General features: G+C 44.0%; 1 protein-coding gene across 1 annotated transcript; it reads right to left on the reverse strand.

Moving 5' to 3' along the window:
* Window positions 1–814: 814 nt before the first annotated feature.
* Window positions 815–16,330, reverse strand: LOC311043800 (prostaglandin G/H synthase 1-like). Its single transcript, XM_084055163.1, has 8 exons — window positions 16,262–16,330; window positions 15,459–15,596; window positions 11,939–12,120; window positions 11,518–11,601; window positions 9,804–10,050; window positions 5,959–6,245; window positions 3,917–4,064; window positions 815–3,411 (listed from the first exon to the last, which is right to left on the reverse strand). The coding sequence occupies exons 1-8, from the start codon at window positions 16,278–16,280 to the stop codon at window positions 3,062–3,064; spliced, it is 1,455 nt and encodes a 484-aa protein (XP_083911289.1). The 5' UTR covers window positions 16,281–16,330; the 3' UTR covers window positions 815–3,061.
* Window positions 16,331–17,825: the final 1,495 nt, after the last annotated feature.

The following is a 17,825-nucleotide window of genomic DNA, read 5'->3' on the forward strand; positions in this document are numbered from 1 at the left end:
GGTTTGCTTGTTTCTGTCGCTTGTTTTTGAAAACCTGGCATGAACGTGGCAACCCGACTGACATCACTGACGTATCCTTGGTATTTGTACTTCCGGGTTGCATAATGATGACATCACTGTCGAGTCCTTTGGTGTCATGAACCTAGGCTGGTTTGTTTACCAGATTTGCCAGCGTGCTATGGTGCTGTACTGTGGCCGTCGCCGTGTGTTTGTGTGTTTGGGGTGTGCATGGCACGTGAAGGACGGACATATTGTGATGGAGACATGAGTGAAGTGAAAGTAACGGCCTGGGTGGAACAAAGGAGGTACGTAAGAAGGGGGGGGGGGTTTAAGCGAAAGAGCTGAGTGTGTGTTGTTGTGGAGGAGATGGGCAGAGTTCAATGGCGGCCGCTCGTGTTGTTTCGGCTCTGTTCGGCTCAAGCCGTCGCCGTTCGGTGTGGGTGATGCGCACGCTAAACGGTACGACAGTGATTCACCTTCCGTTTTGTCCGAAATGTGGCGAGTGTAAGAAATTATGTGGCGACGTGGAAACTGTGGAGTGAGCAATGATAGGTGCCCTACACCACCCGTAAATTGTGAAAGTCCGACGTGGCTACTGTTTTCGCGACATGTCCTGTGGTGCCGTTGTGTTTACTCGATTACAGAGCTGTGGCTATAGCGTCAGCGGCGCGCGGAAGTAACTTGTCGTTTATATAATTAGATACAAAAGATATAAAGCAAACACAGACAGAACAAGACAAAAACAAGAACAAAACCAAAACAGAAACATCAGTCCAACAGTACATATCAATGTCACGTTATTCAAAAATCCGCTATACAGCACAACACCTCCGCCACAGCAAACCCATCATATCAATGATCCAACAGACCTCACACATCCGTATCTTTGATCAGAGACGGATTCAAGCTCCGGACAAATTGAAAGAATGGCCCCCATACCTTCCCAAACTTACTGGAGGAGCCATTTAATGAGAATCTTATCTTTTCCAGTTTCAGACAATACAAGATGTCTCTTATCCAATGAGTGTGAGAGGGGGAAGTAGGTGATTTCCAATTAATCAAAATGAGTCTCCTGGCCAATAGAGTGACAAAAGCCAAAACATCTTTCTCCATTTTAGAAAGCGAGGGCAGTGAGGGGAAAACCCCAAACAGCGCGCCTAAAGGAGTAGGCTCCACCCTTCTCCCCACTATCCCTGATATGGACTGAAAGACCTCTGTCCAATATGTGTGTATAGATGGGCAAAGCCAGAACATATGGATGAGGTCTGCTGGAGATTGTTGACACCTATCACAATCAGGAGATACAGTATCATAAATCCTTGACAACCGGGCCTTAGTATAATAGATACGGTGCAAAAGTTTACATTGAATGAGGGCATGTCTCGCGCAAACAGAGGACCCATGTACTCGCCGCAGAATTGCATCCCAAACCTCATCAGTTATTTCCTCCCCCAAGTCCCCCTCCCAACGAGCCTTTATAGAGTTCAGGTTTTCAGGCCGTAGACAATAGATCTCATCATAAATACATGAAATTGCACCCTTCAAAGTTGGTAGTGGAGTTAAAAAAGTGTCTAAAACAGAGTCATCAGGTATATTGGGAAATATGGGAAATGTTCTTTGAACAAAGCTACGGACCTGTAAATATCTGAAAAAATGCTGTCTAGAAATTGAATATTTATCCAGAAGTTGCTGGAAGGATGCAAAAACATTATCGACGTATAGTTGTTTAAAAGTACGAATGCCTGGGCCTGACCATATTGAAAAAGCACCGTCCACCAGAGAGGGATGAAAAACATGGTTAGCTACCACTGGGGCATGAATAGAGAAAGACTGAAGGCCAAAGTGGCGTCTAAATTGGAAAGATTTTTTAACAATAACGTTCTTAGTGTATGGAGAGGTAGAGGAAAGAATAGGGGAGTGTGCTAAAGCACTCAATGTGACGGGTCCGGACGAATTTGACTCCATGACCAACCACGTTGGGGGGGATCAAAGGCTTCATATTGAATCCAATATCTGAGAATTCTAATATTGGCAGACCAATAATAACACCTGAAATTAGTTAGAGCCATTCCTCCAAGAGATTTGGGTCTCTGCAAGTATTGTTTACGCAACCTCGGCACTTTCTTATCCCAGATAAACTCAGAGATCATGCCATCTAATTTACTGAAAAAGGTCTGGGGGAGAAAAAAGGGAATACATTGAAACAGATAAGAAAACCGAGGGAGAATATTCATCTTAACTGAGTTGATTCGTGCAACTAGGGATAGATTAAGTAAAGACCAGCGGTTGAAGTCTGCCTTGACTCTTGTCAGTAAGGGAGCAAAGTTTGTCTTATGGAGATCCTCATATTCCCGCGACTCCGCGAGACATGAATTCCAAGGTAAGTAAACCCATCCTGAGCAATTTTAAAGGGAAAATTATGAAGTGGGTAGTTCCTAGCCGCATTATTGATGGGAAATATTTCACTTTTGTTCAGGTTCAGTTTGTACCCTGATATTTCACCAAAAGATTTGAGAGTAGCCAGGGAGTAATTCATTTTCAATGAGAGACATGCGGGCCGGTAGAGAGGCGTGGGCAATCTGCCAGGTGAAGGGACAAGCTCGTCTCATGCACACACTCGTCGCCCGGCTGCTGAGTTGAAATGTGTTGAACTTTATTTTACACAATGCGTGAAAACGTATCTACGGCATTCCCATGAGGAGTGCACTGCGACCCCATGGATCCAGGCGAGTGCACAGGCACGGTGTCGTTCCCCGCAGGGTTCGATTTGCTGGGAGGGATTGACTGCTTTTGACATCATTGATTTGACATCGTTCATTTTTATGGCTGGTGGGGGATTATGTTTTATCCTTGCTTCTGGTCAAACTGAATTAAATACATGCATTTCCTTTGGCGAAATGTTGTTTGATCACAATTTAACAAATCAAAATGTTATCTTTATTTTTATATTTTATTTGTCGCACAAAGAATTACTGTACATAGCGTTTTTGTGGTTAAGAAAATGTAACCCGCTCGGTTTTTGTTTTCAAATCGAACCCTGGCTCCCCGTGTGAAAAGGCCTTTATAGTTCTGTGGATGGTTTTCTTGGCATCTCGTCCTCCGCGTTGGTTGGAATACTAAAGGCTACATAAGGACACCACTTGGTGTTGAGGCACACCAGACTCTTCAGTGTGGCTGAGTTGACTATATCAAAGCCTGTCTGTCCTCCAAAGGTGCTGGGCTTCCAGTATTCTGGGGAGCAGATGGGGTTTCCTAAAAGGCCCTTCAGGGAGAAAGGAGCACCCATCTCCACTATGCTCTCTCCTTGCATGGCACCAGGACGCGTTTTCTCCAGCAGGAGGCCCACGTAGAACTCCAGGGCATCTATGTCTCCGTAGAGTTCCTCCAACTCCTTGGCTATCTTCTTCTCTCCTGTTTGGAAAAGGCCACGACTTGAGTATTAAATCATGAAGACAACGTGAAATGGTAATCAGAGTCTCAGTTCGTACTTCCTACTTAAGACAAAAGGACAAAGAGAAGCATCGTGAGCTTGTAGGTCTACTCCTTCTATTTGGTGGAGAGAGAAAAAAAGAGGGGTTTAAGTGGTTAAAATGAAACCAAACAACTAGTTTGATTGTGATGAAACACATTCAGCCAGCTCAACAAGCAACATGTGATCATTCTGCCTAATAATGCTTTGTGCAAGAGGGTCATGCACAAATAAGCACTTAGTAATAAATAGCAAACCCTTAAAACATTTTGTATGTCACAGCGAGAGTCAGCTGATACTGAAGTAGTTAACCGTCACACGTGAGGGACGGGAGAGTTATCTGGTACCACTGAACAGGAAATTTAAATATGTCCTCATTCTTGCCGGGCAGGCGGTGATGTCTTCTAAAGAATGGTACAGTGTGTACAATAGGCCAATAAGGCTCACCTGTCAGGTCGGAGAAAGACGTGTATGGCTTGAGTTGGAACTTCTTCCTGTATTCGTTAAATGGCTGTAGACGCAGTGCTCTGGAGTCTTTGATGGCACCTTCTGCCACGTGGGTCACCACTGGGTGGAAGTTTTGACCGCCGCCAATCTGAGAGACACAGAACAACGAGCACATTTTATTCTGATGAAATATTCTTTGACTTTCTTGCTTATCATTATCAACGCAGGAAGCGCTTATCAACACAGGAAGCGGGGATACCCCACCTACCTAGATAAGCCTGTGGATCATCTGAGCACTCCGTAGAACTCCGTCTTTCAGTTTAGCATTTCTTCACTGTTAACAAGAATCACTGTTCAACTAACGACCAGCCCCTTCCGGTCCACCCTTCACAATAATAGTCTCCCCATTAGCTCCCAGTGCACCATATTTCACACTGGTCATATTAACTGGAAACAGTATTAACTTAACAAAGTCACTGTCTTTCAAAAAATAAAAATGCATTGCAACAATTTCTAAAAACAGCTTGTGACCGTAGAACATAAATAGTAAAGGAATAAGTCTTAGTCAAAAGTAAGTATCCTTTGTTACAGTCAATGTCCTTTCAATGTCCATCACTTTCGCGATGCGACGCGTTGTGAGCTTGTAGATCTGCTTTATATATATATATATATATATATATATATATATATATATATATATATATATATATATATATATATATATATATATATAGTTATATATATATATATATATATATAGTTATAGTTATATATATAGTTATATATATAGTTCTATCTATCTATCTATCTATCTATCTATCTCTATTCTGCTATATATATTTATTTATTTTAATCTTGAAGAAAATGTGGAATATTCTTTACATATTTTAGCACAAATCTTGTAAGGGCGTCCATGGCATAACATATTTTTAAATGGGTCTGCAGACAAATACATGTTAACTTGTGGGTCCTTGACATGAAAATGAGTGTGAACCACTGGTTTAAACATCAGGAAACAAGCCCAAATAAGCAACACCACTTAAAGCCCACTCCACACCAATGATTCACCATGCAACTCCTTGCAACATGCAACTCCTTGCAACATGCAGCTACTTGCAACCATTATCCCCAATGGCAGTTGCAAGGAGTTGCATTAGTGCGGTTGAGCTTAAAACTGTTTTGGGTATTTGCCAATGCCCATACCCTAGTTGGGGTTGGCGAAAGGGCCTTTCTGTGTGGAGTTTCTCCCCGTGTCTCCTAGGGCGGGTACCCTCACAAAAAACAGCCTCCCCCTGGTCAGCCGGGGCGCCTGATGGAGGGGAAAGGAACTGGTTGGAATACGTGTTCCTTCCACGTGCTACGTCCTACCGGGGAAACTCCCCCCTGTCAGGTGATAAGAAGCGGTCTGCTCACTCCTCATGCATTGAAGGAAGCATGAGCTCAGTTCGGGGCTCTCCCCAGGCTGGCAGCGCCCAGGATTACAGCTTAGGCAATAGGCACTGGGTGAAAAAATGGGTTACAAATATCGTGGGATAAAAACAAAACAACAACAATGTAAATGCCAACTTTTGCCAACAGACTGCCAGTTTGTTGTAGTCTGAAGTAGTCTGTTTGGTGGAGAGTCACCTTAAGGAGACTGGTTGGAGGGACTTGTGGGAGGAGACCAGGGCAGAGAGATGCTGAGTGAGAGGATGCGAGAGACGCAGGCCAAGCCTACTAGACTGAGAGATGCTGTTGCTTGTTGCTCTTCTGAAGATATGCATTCACCTTCCGAATGGACAATATATGATTTTCCTTAAACACACACACACACACACACACACACACACACACACACACACACACACACACACACACACACACACACACACACACACACACACACACACACACACACACACACACACACACACACACACACACACACACACACACACCTCATCCCTAACAGTAGCCGTATTTGAGCCATGCAGTACCTTGACACCACCACTAGTCACACCACATACTCTAACTGTAGATGGGATCAAGACAACCTACAGTACCTTTCCAGCGTGCTGTCGAGAGAAGCTGTCCACCAGCTTCTCCACCCCGTAGTGTGTGAGGACAGAGGTGTTGAAGAGGAACTGGGAGTAGGGGATGTCCGTGCCGTCTATGTGGAAGTGGTCGGGCATGAGCGGATGCCAGTGGTACAACTGGTTGAACTCAACGGCGATGCGGTTGCGGTACTGGAACTGGGACTTGAAGAGCAGGGTGGGGTCAAACTTTAGGTCCAGCAAGTAGCCGCTCAGGTGCTGTACGTAGTCCTCGATCACGATGCGGATGGTCTCCCCTACGCAGGCGGAACAAACAGCGGGGGAATTCTTTTTGTTGTTAAATTGTGATATTATCGGTGGTGGAAAAAGTACTCAAATGTTATACTTAGTAAAAGTATCAATACTGCATTGTAGAAATGCTCTGTTACAAATAAAAGTCTGGAATTCAAAATGTACTTAAGTAAAGGTACAAAAGTATTGTATCAAAATATATTTAAATAGCAGATCTACAAGCTCACAACGAGTCGCATTGTGAGCTTGTAGATCGGCTGTTTTCAAATAGCCTATGTATAAGATATGGCTAAAGTGGTTAATGTATGTTTTTATAATATAATAATGTATATCTGCAAAGCAGCTAGTAACTCAAGTTTCCAAATAATTGTAGTAGAGTAAAAGTACAATATTTGCCTCTGAGATGTAGTGGAGTATAAGTAAAAGTATTGCAAATTGGAAATTTGTACTTAAGTACATGTACTTAGTAGCTTTCCACCACGGATATTATCAAACATAAATATCAAACATATCAGACAGTCTTCATTACCCAAAAGGAAATGTATGTATTTAATTCAGTCTGACCAGAAGGCAGGGATAAACCGGTGCTAAAAATGTATTAGGAGATTGGGGATATCAAAAACATGGATTCATGGATTCCCCCATCCGCCCCAGCAAATTGAACCCTAAACATAGGGACAACAGTGTTTGGCCTGCATGTATTCGATGCCAGCGACCGACACTAACATAACCCTGGCAGTTCAAACTACGGACTAAACAGTAAAATGCTCAGTGTCACGGTCATATAAAGCTGTAATCTGTAACTTTCATATCCTACCCAAGTTTCGAACCTGGGTCCCAAAATGTGTTGAGCTACAACTTAGGGCACGTTTGGGATGGCAAGTTATTACGGGGCCAGAGCTCAGCTCTGGACCTGTTTTATTATTGGCATTATTCTGTCACTTCTTCTTCTTCTTCTGCCACTTTTCGCAGTTCTGGCTTAACCGTGCATACGCTTTTTACGAAACTCGGCCATATGGTAGATGCTTATGAAAAACTACCAAGAAATAATTCTCACACTCATTTGTCAAAGGGTGGTGCTATAGCACTCAATTGAAAGTGCCAACTTTGAACAGGTACAACTCATGCCCTGTTGACCTACAACCATGAAACTTCGATACACACATGCGTCTCTTCATGCCCGACAACTTTCGTGGTCTGACTTTTGACCTCTGACCTTTAGATCGCCCACAATTTTGAATTATATGAAAAACAGCCATTGGCTCATAACTTCTGCATTTTTTCACTTATGGAAAATCCGCCGCTTTTGTTTTGTCGGCAAAGGTCCTAAGTTCATGTGTAAAATGTTTCGTGCAGATTACTCAAAAATCCCAGGAGGAAATAGATTTTAACTATTGCAGTTTTATGAAAATTATTCATCTGCCCCTAACAAATACATGCAAGACTCACATTTCTTTGAAACATTTCCATCTCTCTCTCTCTCTCTCTCTCTCTCTCTCTCTCTCTCTAGTTTCCATGTCTCTCTCCCTCTCTCTCTCTCCAGTTTCCATTACTCTCTCTCTCTCTCTCCAGTTTCCATGTCTGTCTGTCTCTCTCTCTCTCTCTCTCTCACTGGCCCCGTATTATCGCTGCTTGCACCTATATTTTCCATTTGAGTTTCATGCAAATACCTCTTGCATGATGCATTAACACTGAGGATTTTTCTGTAAAGCCTCATTCACAATCATACCTTGTCACACAACGGTGTAGCTCGCCAATAGTTCATTTTCAAGTGAATTTGTGACGCTTGAAAATTGTGCTTGAATCTAACTTTTGTTAAGGTTAAAATGAAATGAGTCAGAGACTTTTTCTGCATCAATTCAGCTCCCATCTAATCGCATTTAAGTGATAATATTCCATCATAATCGCCCGAGTTACACAGCCTGGATTCTCCTCTGACGTCTGTGTGGTTCATTTATTTACACAGCTTGCTTCCCCCAGATGATCTCCACTGTGTAAACTGTGTCAGGGAATATTTCCCCCCGAACGTAAACTAAAAATCACACCCTGTGTGAAGGTAGCAGCGCCTTTGATACATTTTGTCATCGATATGTGTTTATAATGTGTTTATAGCCATGTGTCACGTGAAGCTTGACCAATCACTTTGTTGACGCACCTGACCAATCAGAACGTTGACGCACACGGACAAAGTCAGGTATAGAGCGGCTAGCGCCGCTAAAAATCACACCCTGTGTGAAGTGAGTGGTGCCTTTGATGAGCCCCGTATTGACCCCCGTATTGATGTAGTCATCAATTTTTGTGGACAGACATAGAAAACAGACTAGAAAATGTGCTCCGCCCGGGTCTCTCCACCTGATTCGGATGCTATCAATGCATAGAATGGGAGATTATCACGTTCTATCAGACCATTGAATGGGCGAAGTAGGCGACCTACTAGCTACCCCGCGATTTATTAGACCATTCATTGGGCGTAATCAGGAGCTACTGACCTACCGACGGAGATGACTTAGATACTTCAGTTTCGGTTTTGGTTTTGGTTGTTTCGGTTTCGGACCATGACGGAGGCGCGCAGTCTCAGGCGAGCTGGAGCCCCGCGACGGGCCACCGAAGGAGCTAAGGCGACTGAGTTGCCGTCCGGAGCGGTGCGACGCTCGCCTGTGCACTCAGCGCTGTTCGAGTTACGTACCGATACGGACAGAATCGTAAATATTGTTGTGGGGACTGCTCCGCCTCCATCGGTAGGTCAGCAGCTCCTGATTACGCCCAATGAATGGTCTGACAAATCGCGGGGTAGACGGTAGCTCGCCTACTTCGCCCATTCAATGGTCTGATAAAACGTGATAATCTCCCATTCAATGCATTGATAGCATTCGAAGCCGGTGGTCTCTCCGCCAGCAGACCCGTGCTATTTTAACCATAGGAAATCACTTACCCTATCTTTAACCATAGTTTTCTAGAAATGTTCTGATTCATAGATTAGAACATCTAAAGCTGTCCCCAGACCAGACCGATTTTGGGCCGATTCGGCGTCGGGAAGCGTCGTATATAGTCGGCCAGTCGGTTAGGGTCCGTCGGGGGTCAGTCGGGACCTTTTCGGCCGACCCAGGGCCGACCGGACATGTCCAGTCGGGCCAGCCGACTGGCCGACTGGAGTAGCCATGTGGCAGAGAAGTAGTGTCAACAACATGCAGCGAGGTCTGTAGGCGCCTTAAGGATTAGAACATGTTAGCTTGGCTAACATGTTCAATCAGCCAAGCTAACATGTCCAATGTTAGCTTGGCTGATGGCACTGATGTCACTTCGAAACATGTAAACAATGTTTCGAAGTGACACACCTATTTATAGGGCTCTATTTCGTCATGCGTCTCGCTAGCCAATCAAAGCACACCCTTTCAACATATTGTCACGTGTCACGTGATGCTTGACCAATGTTAGCTTGGTGGACACACGGACATACATACATACATATATACGGACACACAGACAAAGCCAGATATTGGAGTGGTGGCCTTCGGCACCACTCAAAAACAACTATGTCGGCCAGCCAGCCTCTCATCCCTCACCGATGATGACGAGTCTGGCGGTCTGGAAGAGCTGCTCGTCTGCCCAGGTGGGGTGCTCCCCCTTCAGGATGTCACACACTCTGTTGTGCTCTCTCAGCCACAGGGTGGCGTACATGGTGAGGCCCGGATGCATGCCAAACACCTCCTGACCGATGGCCATGCGTTGGGCTGCGGGCAGGCCGGCGGGGTAACTCATGTTCACGGGGGCCTCCGAGACGGTCGGGGGGTAAACCTCGCCGTCGATCACCTACATGAACGGAACAAGAAACGTTGACTTTATGGTGCGTTCGGAAATACAGCTCTGAGCGCACTGGCCAATACAAACTAATAGGCGAGTGTGCTCCGGTGCGCAATTTCCGAACGCACCCTATATGTAACATATGTACAGTATGTATGTATGTATGACTATATGTAACATTACGAGTCAGCGTTTCCCCATAGATCCTGTGTTATTTAATCCATTAAAACCGGGAATGCATCTGTGTAACCACTTAAACCATTATTTTATACTTTGGCTATTCAAAAATAGCTATGGCTATTCTTTTTTTTCCCGTTGGCCTTTTTATGAAAAACCACAGAGTCGTGCGAGAATACACGCTTGTGAGGGGTTTTTGTGACTCACATATAAGCAGCGCAGGAGTTGTGAAATTCCAAGTGATTCTTGGATGTATTTGTGAATTGCTGTCAAGCAGAGATGCTTTCAGATAGAAAGAAAGTCATATGTCCACACGGCAACAGCGGTGGAAAGTAACTAAGTACATTTACTTTAGTATTCTACTTTTTTGAGGTACTTTTACCTTACTTGAGTATGTCTTATTTTTTTATACAATTCTACTCCACTACATCTCTGAGGCATATATTGTAGTTTTTACTCCACTGCAATTATTTAAAAATTGTAGCTACTATTTAAAAATTGTAGCTACAAGTTACTTTGCAGGTTTTGACTATCAAGCCCTATTTTATACTTATCTATAAGCTCACGCAGTGAGCTTTAGATATTCTATTTTTTACATTATATTACTGGCCTGTTACTTGTAACATATGTTGTGTTCTTTTTTTTAAAAGTATACTTTTACTTTAAAAAAAAGTACTTCCACCACTGCATGGCGCCAATCTCAGAATCTTATCACAGCTTGACGCAGATCATAAAGAGAAGGCCCCATATACAGCCAGCTTCTTATGCCAGCTGTGGTGGATCATCTTCCACACCGCCATCTGAATCTCAGATATCCTTCTCAGAGCTCAATCTGAGCAAAGAAGTTTAAGATTAGACGACTTGCGGGAATCGCCCCCAAAAGTTGCACAAGGCGCTTCTGAATGTAATAAAACTCACTGTTTAAAAAGATGTATTTAAAATCACATGAGTCAGTTGTGGGGAAAAAAGGCCTGTACAGACGAATTGAAAGTTTCCCCATTTTAGACATTGCATTGCGTTGCAGTTTATAATGGAAGTGAATGTCTGTGATTTCATAGTCAGTCTAATGGTAGTAAATTGTACGTTACAGCTTGCATCAGTGACTGACTGACTTACTGACTGATTCTTTATTAATCCTTAATTCGTCTATTTGTTCGTTTTGTGCCATACAGTCATCAGGACACTAAAAACACACAAGCAATACAGCAATACATGGCACTTGAGTAACACATCAGCTACAACAAAACAAAGTACACATCCCTTATAGGCCATTGGTACTGGTCTGATAATCTGCAGTACCTGATATTTAAGCTTTCCATCCTTATGAAGCCTGAGGTTGAGCTGTCGGACAAGATTATCTCCATAGACGTGTCCAGCGTCCACCTGGGTCAGTCAGAGAAGCAGACGCTTGCTTAAAACTAATAATGAATCAGTTAGTTACACACATCAATAATTGTAATTATAAAAGCACCAGAACAAGTACTGACATCTAAAGCATGAGGCTGGTTATGTTTAGGCCTAAAGCCAGATTTCTTTATACTTGATTGCGCATCATGTCTTGCCCCCAAAATAGCCGCTCATAATTTGTCTTGAGCTTATAGAGGGGCTATTTTCTGTGTTAGCCACTGACGGGCAACTATGTTTAATTCGGGCGTTAGTTTTGATCAGATACTGTATACAGAGGTTGTCTAATTGAATTGAAGTGAATTATTCATCTCACCCCATGTCCCAGAGCCTTGGTAAAGCCCGGTCCCATTCGATTGTGGGTCTTGAAGAACTGGTGGATGAAATGCTGGGCAAAGAAGGCAAACATCAAGTTGGTCCCCTGTGGATCTGGCTTAAACTCTGTCCTTCGTAAAAAACGTTCAACCAGGTGCTTGGAGTCTGGGAGAGTGGTTTTCCCTGAAGAACAAAAAAAAAAGGTTATACAGTCTACTTGGTAGTATTGTGAACCCATAAATGTTGAGTAGCACAAAGTTTTATGTTAGAAATGTACAGTATGGGTCCCCAGCATTTAGAAACTGCTGTATGTTAACTTGCATATGTTGGGCAATTTGCATAATTAGTAAAATTAGCATAACCAATCACCTATATGGACAATATTGAAGGTTTTAAGGGTTGAGGATGCTGAATCCATTTCTGACATTTTCAGCATTGTAAATGGTTTCAGACAGAAGTTCACATAACCCCCGGTGGTTTTAGAGGATTGGACAGAGAACTTATGTATTTGAAATAACGTCAACTCAGTTATAAATTGTAGTAAAGTAACACACCAGGTCAGATTCTTACATTGTCACTTAGTAACACAGTAAGACTAGCCAGGCTCCAGCCCGTGAATCGCTAGCCATGCCCATTAAAAAAATATGTTCAGGCGATTCTGGTCTGGTGACGCTCTCATAGGAGGTCTCAGCCTCGGTTGAAAATCTGTTCGACGAATCGGGATCGGGATAATCCAGTATGAACCAATCGCCAAAGAGTCTTTGAAAAAAAAAGAAATTGGCCACGCCCCCATCTCAGCAATCGGCTGCATTGAGAGGGCTTTCAGACTGAATAATGGAGTGAAACGAAATGAAAATTCAGGCTGAGTGTCAGGCTACAGTAAGACAGATTGACACTAACAAACTAAGTCAACCACATCCCATGAAGGGAGGAAACGTCACACACGTTCTATCACATCACGTCCCATGTTATCTGTTTTACCAGTGTTGAGTCACCTGACAATGACTTGTGTCCGCCATTGGTACAATTTCTATATACACACACCCCCCCCTAACTGCTCCCGGTGCCCAATGAGCAGGTTGGTACCAGGTATGGTTTCCTCTGCCATAGGTGTGTGTGAATGGGTGACTGTGAAATACATTGTAAAGCGCTTTGGAGAAAGGCGCTGTATACATACGATACCATTTACAATACATGAATGTACAAGTGCAGTTGTGAGTGTATTGTATGTAGATGCATGTATGTGCAAGACTTTCTTCATAAATGCTGACACCACAGAGGTGCTGGTGGTTTACATTCAAGGAAGTCAGACACTTACTCTCTCTCTCACACACACACACACACACACACACACACACACACACACACACACACACACACACACACACACACACACACACACACACACACACACACACACACACACACACACTCTGACACCACACACACACACACACACACCAAAAGAGAAGTGTGATGTGTGTAGAAAACAAGGTAACCCAACAAGAAGCTCAAACCAACACCCATCACTAACCAATCAGCCAAACATCCAGCTTGTTAACCAGAGAAGCAGCCAGTCAGTCAGGCAGTTAGTCAGTCACCCAACCCAACCAACCAGCTATTTAACCAGACAGCCAATCACCTCAATCATACAGTTATTTAACCAGATAGTTTGTCTTTTGAGTTTACTCAAACAAACTCCTACCATGATATTTGAACAAATTCAACGACCCCAGGAGATGCTTTAGAAGTAGGCTAGATAGATATTTCACCAATGACATTGACCTTCCTTGATTCTGAAAAGCACATCCATGTATCTATCTAACTATATAAATGGCGACCAACTTCCGCACCCTCGGTGTCCACACCCCACAGCTCTGTTATCGACTAAACAACGCACCGCCAGACCACATCTCGCCAACTGAGTCGCCACGGCGGCCGCGCTGAATTTACGCCTCGCGTAGGGGACATCTCACTGCTGACTACACCTTTTCCACCGCGCAACATAATTAATTCTACTCACCAAATGTCGGACAAAACGGAAGGGGAGCCAGCTTCGTACCGTTTACCGTGCGCACGACCTCATCACCACAACAGCACGCAGCCGCTGCGGGGGTTTTTTCCTTTTTTTCCAAACTTTTTTTTTGGTCACCATTTTCTCCAGGCACCATTTCTGGTGTAACGTCGGGTGTTTCTTTTCACCAGCCAATCACCTTTCACGTTGCCACGTCCGTTGCCACGTCGCGCTGACGTACGCTAAACAAGCGCTGCCGTGCGCACAATGCAAACGAGCCCAAAGGCGCGCCAAAATAAGCCGACCATTGCTTAGACACAAAGTCAGACCTGGCAACGCAGCCTACGCCAATCATGTGTGAGAGATCTACAAGCTATGGGGCAGAGACGCCACCGTATCTTAGCAACAACTACAGCGCTCACTCTCATTGGTCGTGTCACGCTAAGACCAGTCTCCAGACAATGGCATCGCAGACAGCTTGCTGTTACTGCTGTAGCCATCACAGGCAGTTGCAGCACGACGGACAGGGCGCTGTGATAGCTGCCATGTCGCTAACGCTAACCTGGTTGTCATGCCTGCAGCGGCTGTGCAATCACTTTGTCAACAATGCACGTTCGTGTGGTGAATGTCTATATTGCTGCTCAGTTCGTCCATTGTACATGGTGTATGTTTGTGTGTGTCTTCTGGAGAACTATGTAGCTCCACAGCAACTACAGTAACTAACGTAATGGCAGGACCGCCCCGTGCAACGCATGTTAGGCTGCATTATGGTCATGTAGTAATTTCAGATAATTTCGCTCCGATTAGAGCAGTGTTTATCAACCCTTTCACGCCGCCCCCCCCCCCCCCCCCCAAATACACGTACTTGATCTGGGACCCCCCCATTCTGTTTGACTCCGTTCCACAAGTAAATATTGTGAAAATAGCCGATCTACAAGCTCGAAACGCCTCACGTTGACAGGCTTTGTAAGCTTGGAGATCGGCTATTTTCTACATGATTGCCTCTTTCTTACATTCTTTGCCAATGTGCCCCATGTTTTCATAGCATAGTTTATTGACTACTTCTGTTGCAGAAATGACCATTTCCTTTACTTTCGTTTTTTTATTGTCTCCGCCAGGCCGAAAGGCATGGCGCAAGACTATGTTTCACCCCCTGTCCGTCCGTCTGTGATAGCTAATCTCTCACATCGTTGACTTGATCGCAGCAAAATAACAGCCCGATGTGGAGAGTCAGTGAGAGCTGGATAAACGACGTAAAATGTGTCAAAAGGAGTCTGTACGGCTGTCGATAAATGAACACATGACGTCGGTGGGAGAGGAGATATTGTGTCTTTTGGACAAACAGCAGCGTGGTGCTGATGTTTGTTTTGGGTACTCAACATTTCATTCTCGAGAGTTAAATTAACACTATTTTACAGTAGACTATTAGCCACATGTGACAGGATATTCCGGTTTCATGTGCTTAAGTGGTGTGTTACAGGCTAAACCTTCCCACGCAGACTAGCACCTTTAGTTCCCATGGGTGTAGGGCAGTCCTCTGGCACAGGGGGAAGGATCCGGGTGTAGTAGTTGGCGTACGACTCCCAACTGAGGTAGCCATATTTGGAGTTGTACGTCGGGGGGCTTGGAATGAGGTTGGATCTGACTTTGGGAAGAAGAAGACAACGTCAAATCAATTAATGTATTGATTACACAGTACCAGCATCCCGGGCAAATAAATATGCCATCAATAGTTTGTGCGAGTAGCTTACACTCGGTTAAATTAATAGCTTCAGTACTGCACACATGCACGCCACACATGTCTGTCCGTCCGTGTGTGTGTGCGTGTGCGTGTGTGTGTGCGTGTGCGTGTGCGCGTGCGCGTGTGTGTGTGTGCATATTATCTCTGCATTGATCAAGATGTATCGGTCAGATTTCACAGGTTCCATTCCAATTGGCTATGACTGCCTTCTAAACTGGATACGGGTAGATTTTGTTCTGGATTTAGGAGTTTATGGTCCCACCCTGATGTAATGTTCACCTGTTTTTATCTTAAATATAAAATATATCCTTGACTTTGGGGATCTTATCCGGTGTGGACTGGCTGTGTTTGGGGACTGGGAAGGAGGGAGTTCATTCTTTACGTTACACTTTAGTGACCCCTAGGCTGGGTCGTACAAGTTGGATCTTCCGAAAAGGCTTTAGAGTCATTTCCAATCTTGTTTTCATTGTACAGCATAGGTTCATAGGTTCGGAATTTGTAGTGCGCCCCCTCATCCAGTTATTACAGTGGCCCGGGGCGCAGCGGCATTTGTGCTGCAGACCACTAACCTGTGTAAACTATTGTCATGAGCTTGTCTCGCAGGAAGCTGTTGTTGATGAGACTCCAGAGCCAGTGGAAATGTGTGAGGATGTAGTTGACCGTATCTGGGCTGGGCTTCAGCAGGAGGTGAACCCTGGTCCAGAACTCGGCTACAGACACACAGTGTGAACAATTCATCTTATGTTATTAAAAAGGAAAACTCTTGACATAACAAGCTTTAATGAACGGCTAGCGTCCCTATTCTGGGGGGCGAACATTCAGGCGAATTACTGATCTACAAGCTCACAACGTGTCATGAGCTTGTAGATCGGCTATTTTCAGCAAATAGATTTGGTGTAGAGGGAAAAAGGACGGGGCCTACTATAGACCCCGGGGAAACTCTGGTGGGTCAACTACAGAGTTTAAGTGGTTAAGATGTAAGACCCTGGATGTAGAAAGTTAAGACCCAAGAACAACGTTGTCGATGGCCAGGCGACAGCCCCCTTATCTGCCCGTTGGCATGTATTTCCTTTTGTTTCTTTTTTGGGCAGTATTTAAAATGTGTCCCCTTATCTGTAGCTACCAAAAAAGCCTCCAGTTGCACTTTGACCCAACGGATAAAGAGAAACAACTGGTAGTACTAAATTATAAACCTTGAGCTTTAATATAAACCTTAATTTTAAGAGACGGTAACCTAACATTTTGAAATATTCACCCTCAAAAGAGGAAACAATGCTGCTTGTAACAAACTTGAAGTTCATAGCACAACAAAAGCATTATAACTTGAACAAGCTAAGGTGTAAGAGGAACCCCAAGACTAGTACTTTATTTCCCTCTTACATGTCTCATACTTCCAAGGAAATGTGTCATAGCAGTTACGTGGGTGCTGAATTATTGCTTGTTTATAGCCCTGGGTAAAATATACTTCAACTCCAATTTAACTGTGAGTAATGATATGGTCATTTGGCTTTTGGAAAGGGCACGTGCAGTATTACTGTAAGTCTGTTTTTTTGGGTTTTTTTTTCCTTGCTTTTGCAGAGCTTCTCCAACCTGCTTTTTGTTTGATATGAATGAACAGATATGAATTTCCCACAAATAATTGCATGGACCCATGCTTAGAGCCATTAATATGAATGAGAATGAGGGGTCAGAAACACTACAGGTCACGTGACTCATGTATCGCGTGTGCTTCATTGACACCCATTATGTGAATTCCATTTTTGGAACTGTACAGTAGTGTGTCAAACTATTGGTTGTCCGATGGCAAGCATTACTTCTGCATTCTTCTTATTCTTGTTGATATCGCTGAGCACACCAAAACAAATTCCAATCCAAATCAACTGTAAACTGGCTTTGACAAGAGATTATTGAATGTTGAATATTATATGAATATTCCTTGTTTAAATCAATGGTTCTTAAAGTGGGGTCAAGGGACCCCCAGGGGTCCTTGAGGGGGTTCCAGGGGTTCCCTAGCTAATAGCTAGTAACAAAATTGACCCTGAGTGTATCCTTATGTTTTGGTTCCATATTTACACTCTCTGAGCTATGGGGGTCCGTGGTATAATGTATACCAAACTGGGGGTCCTTGAAATC

The sequence above is a fragment of the Gymnoscopelus microlampas genome (assembly GCF_963454915.1).
Source record: "Gymnoscopelus microlampas genome assembly, chromosome: 4".
Classification (NCBI taxonomy): Eukaryota; Metazoa; Chordata; class Actinopteri; order Myctophiformes; family Myctophidae; genus Gymnoscopelus; species Gymnoscopelus microlampas.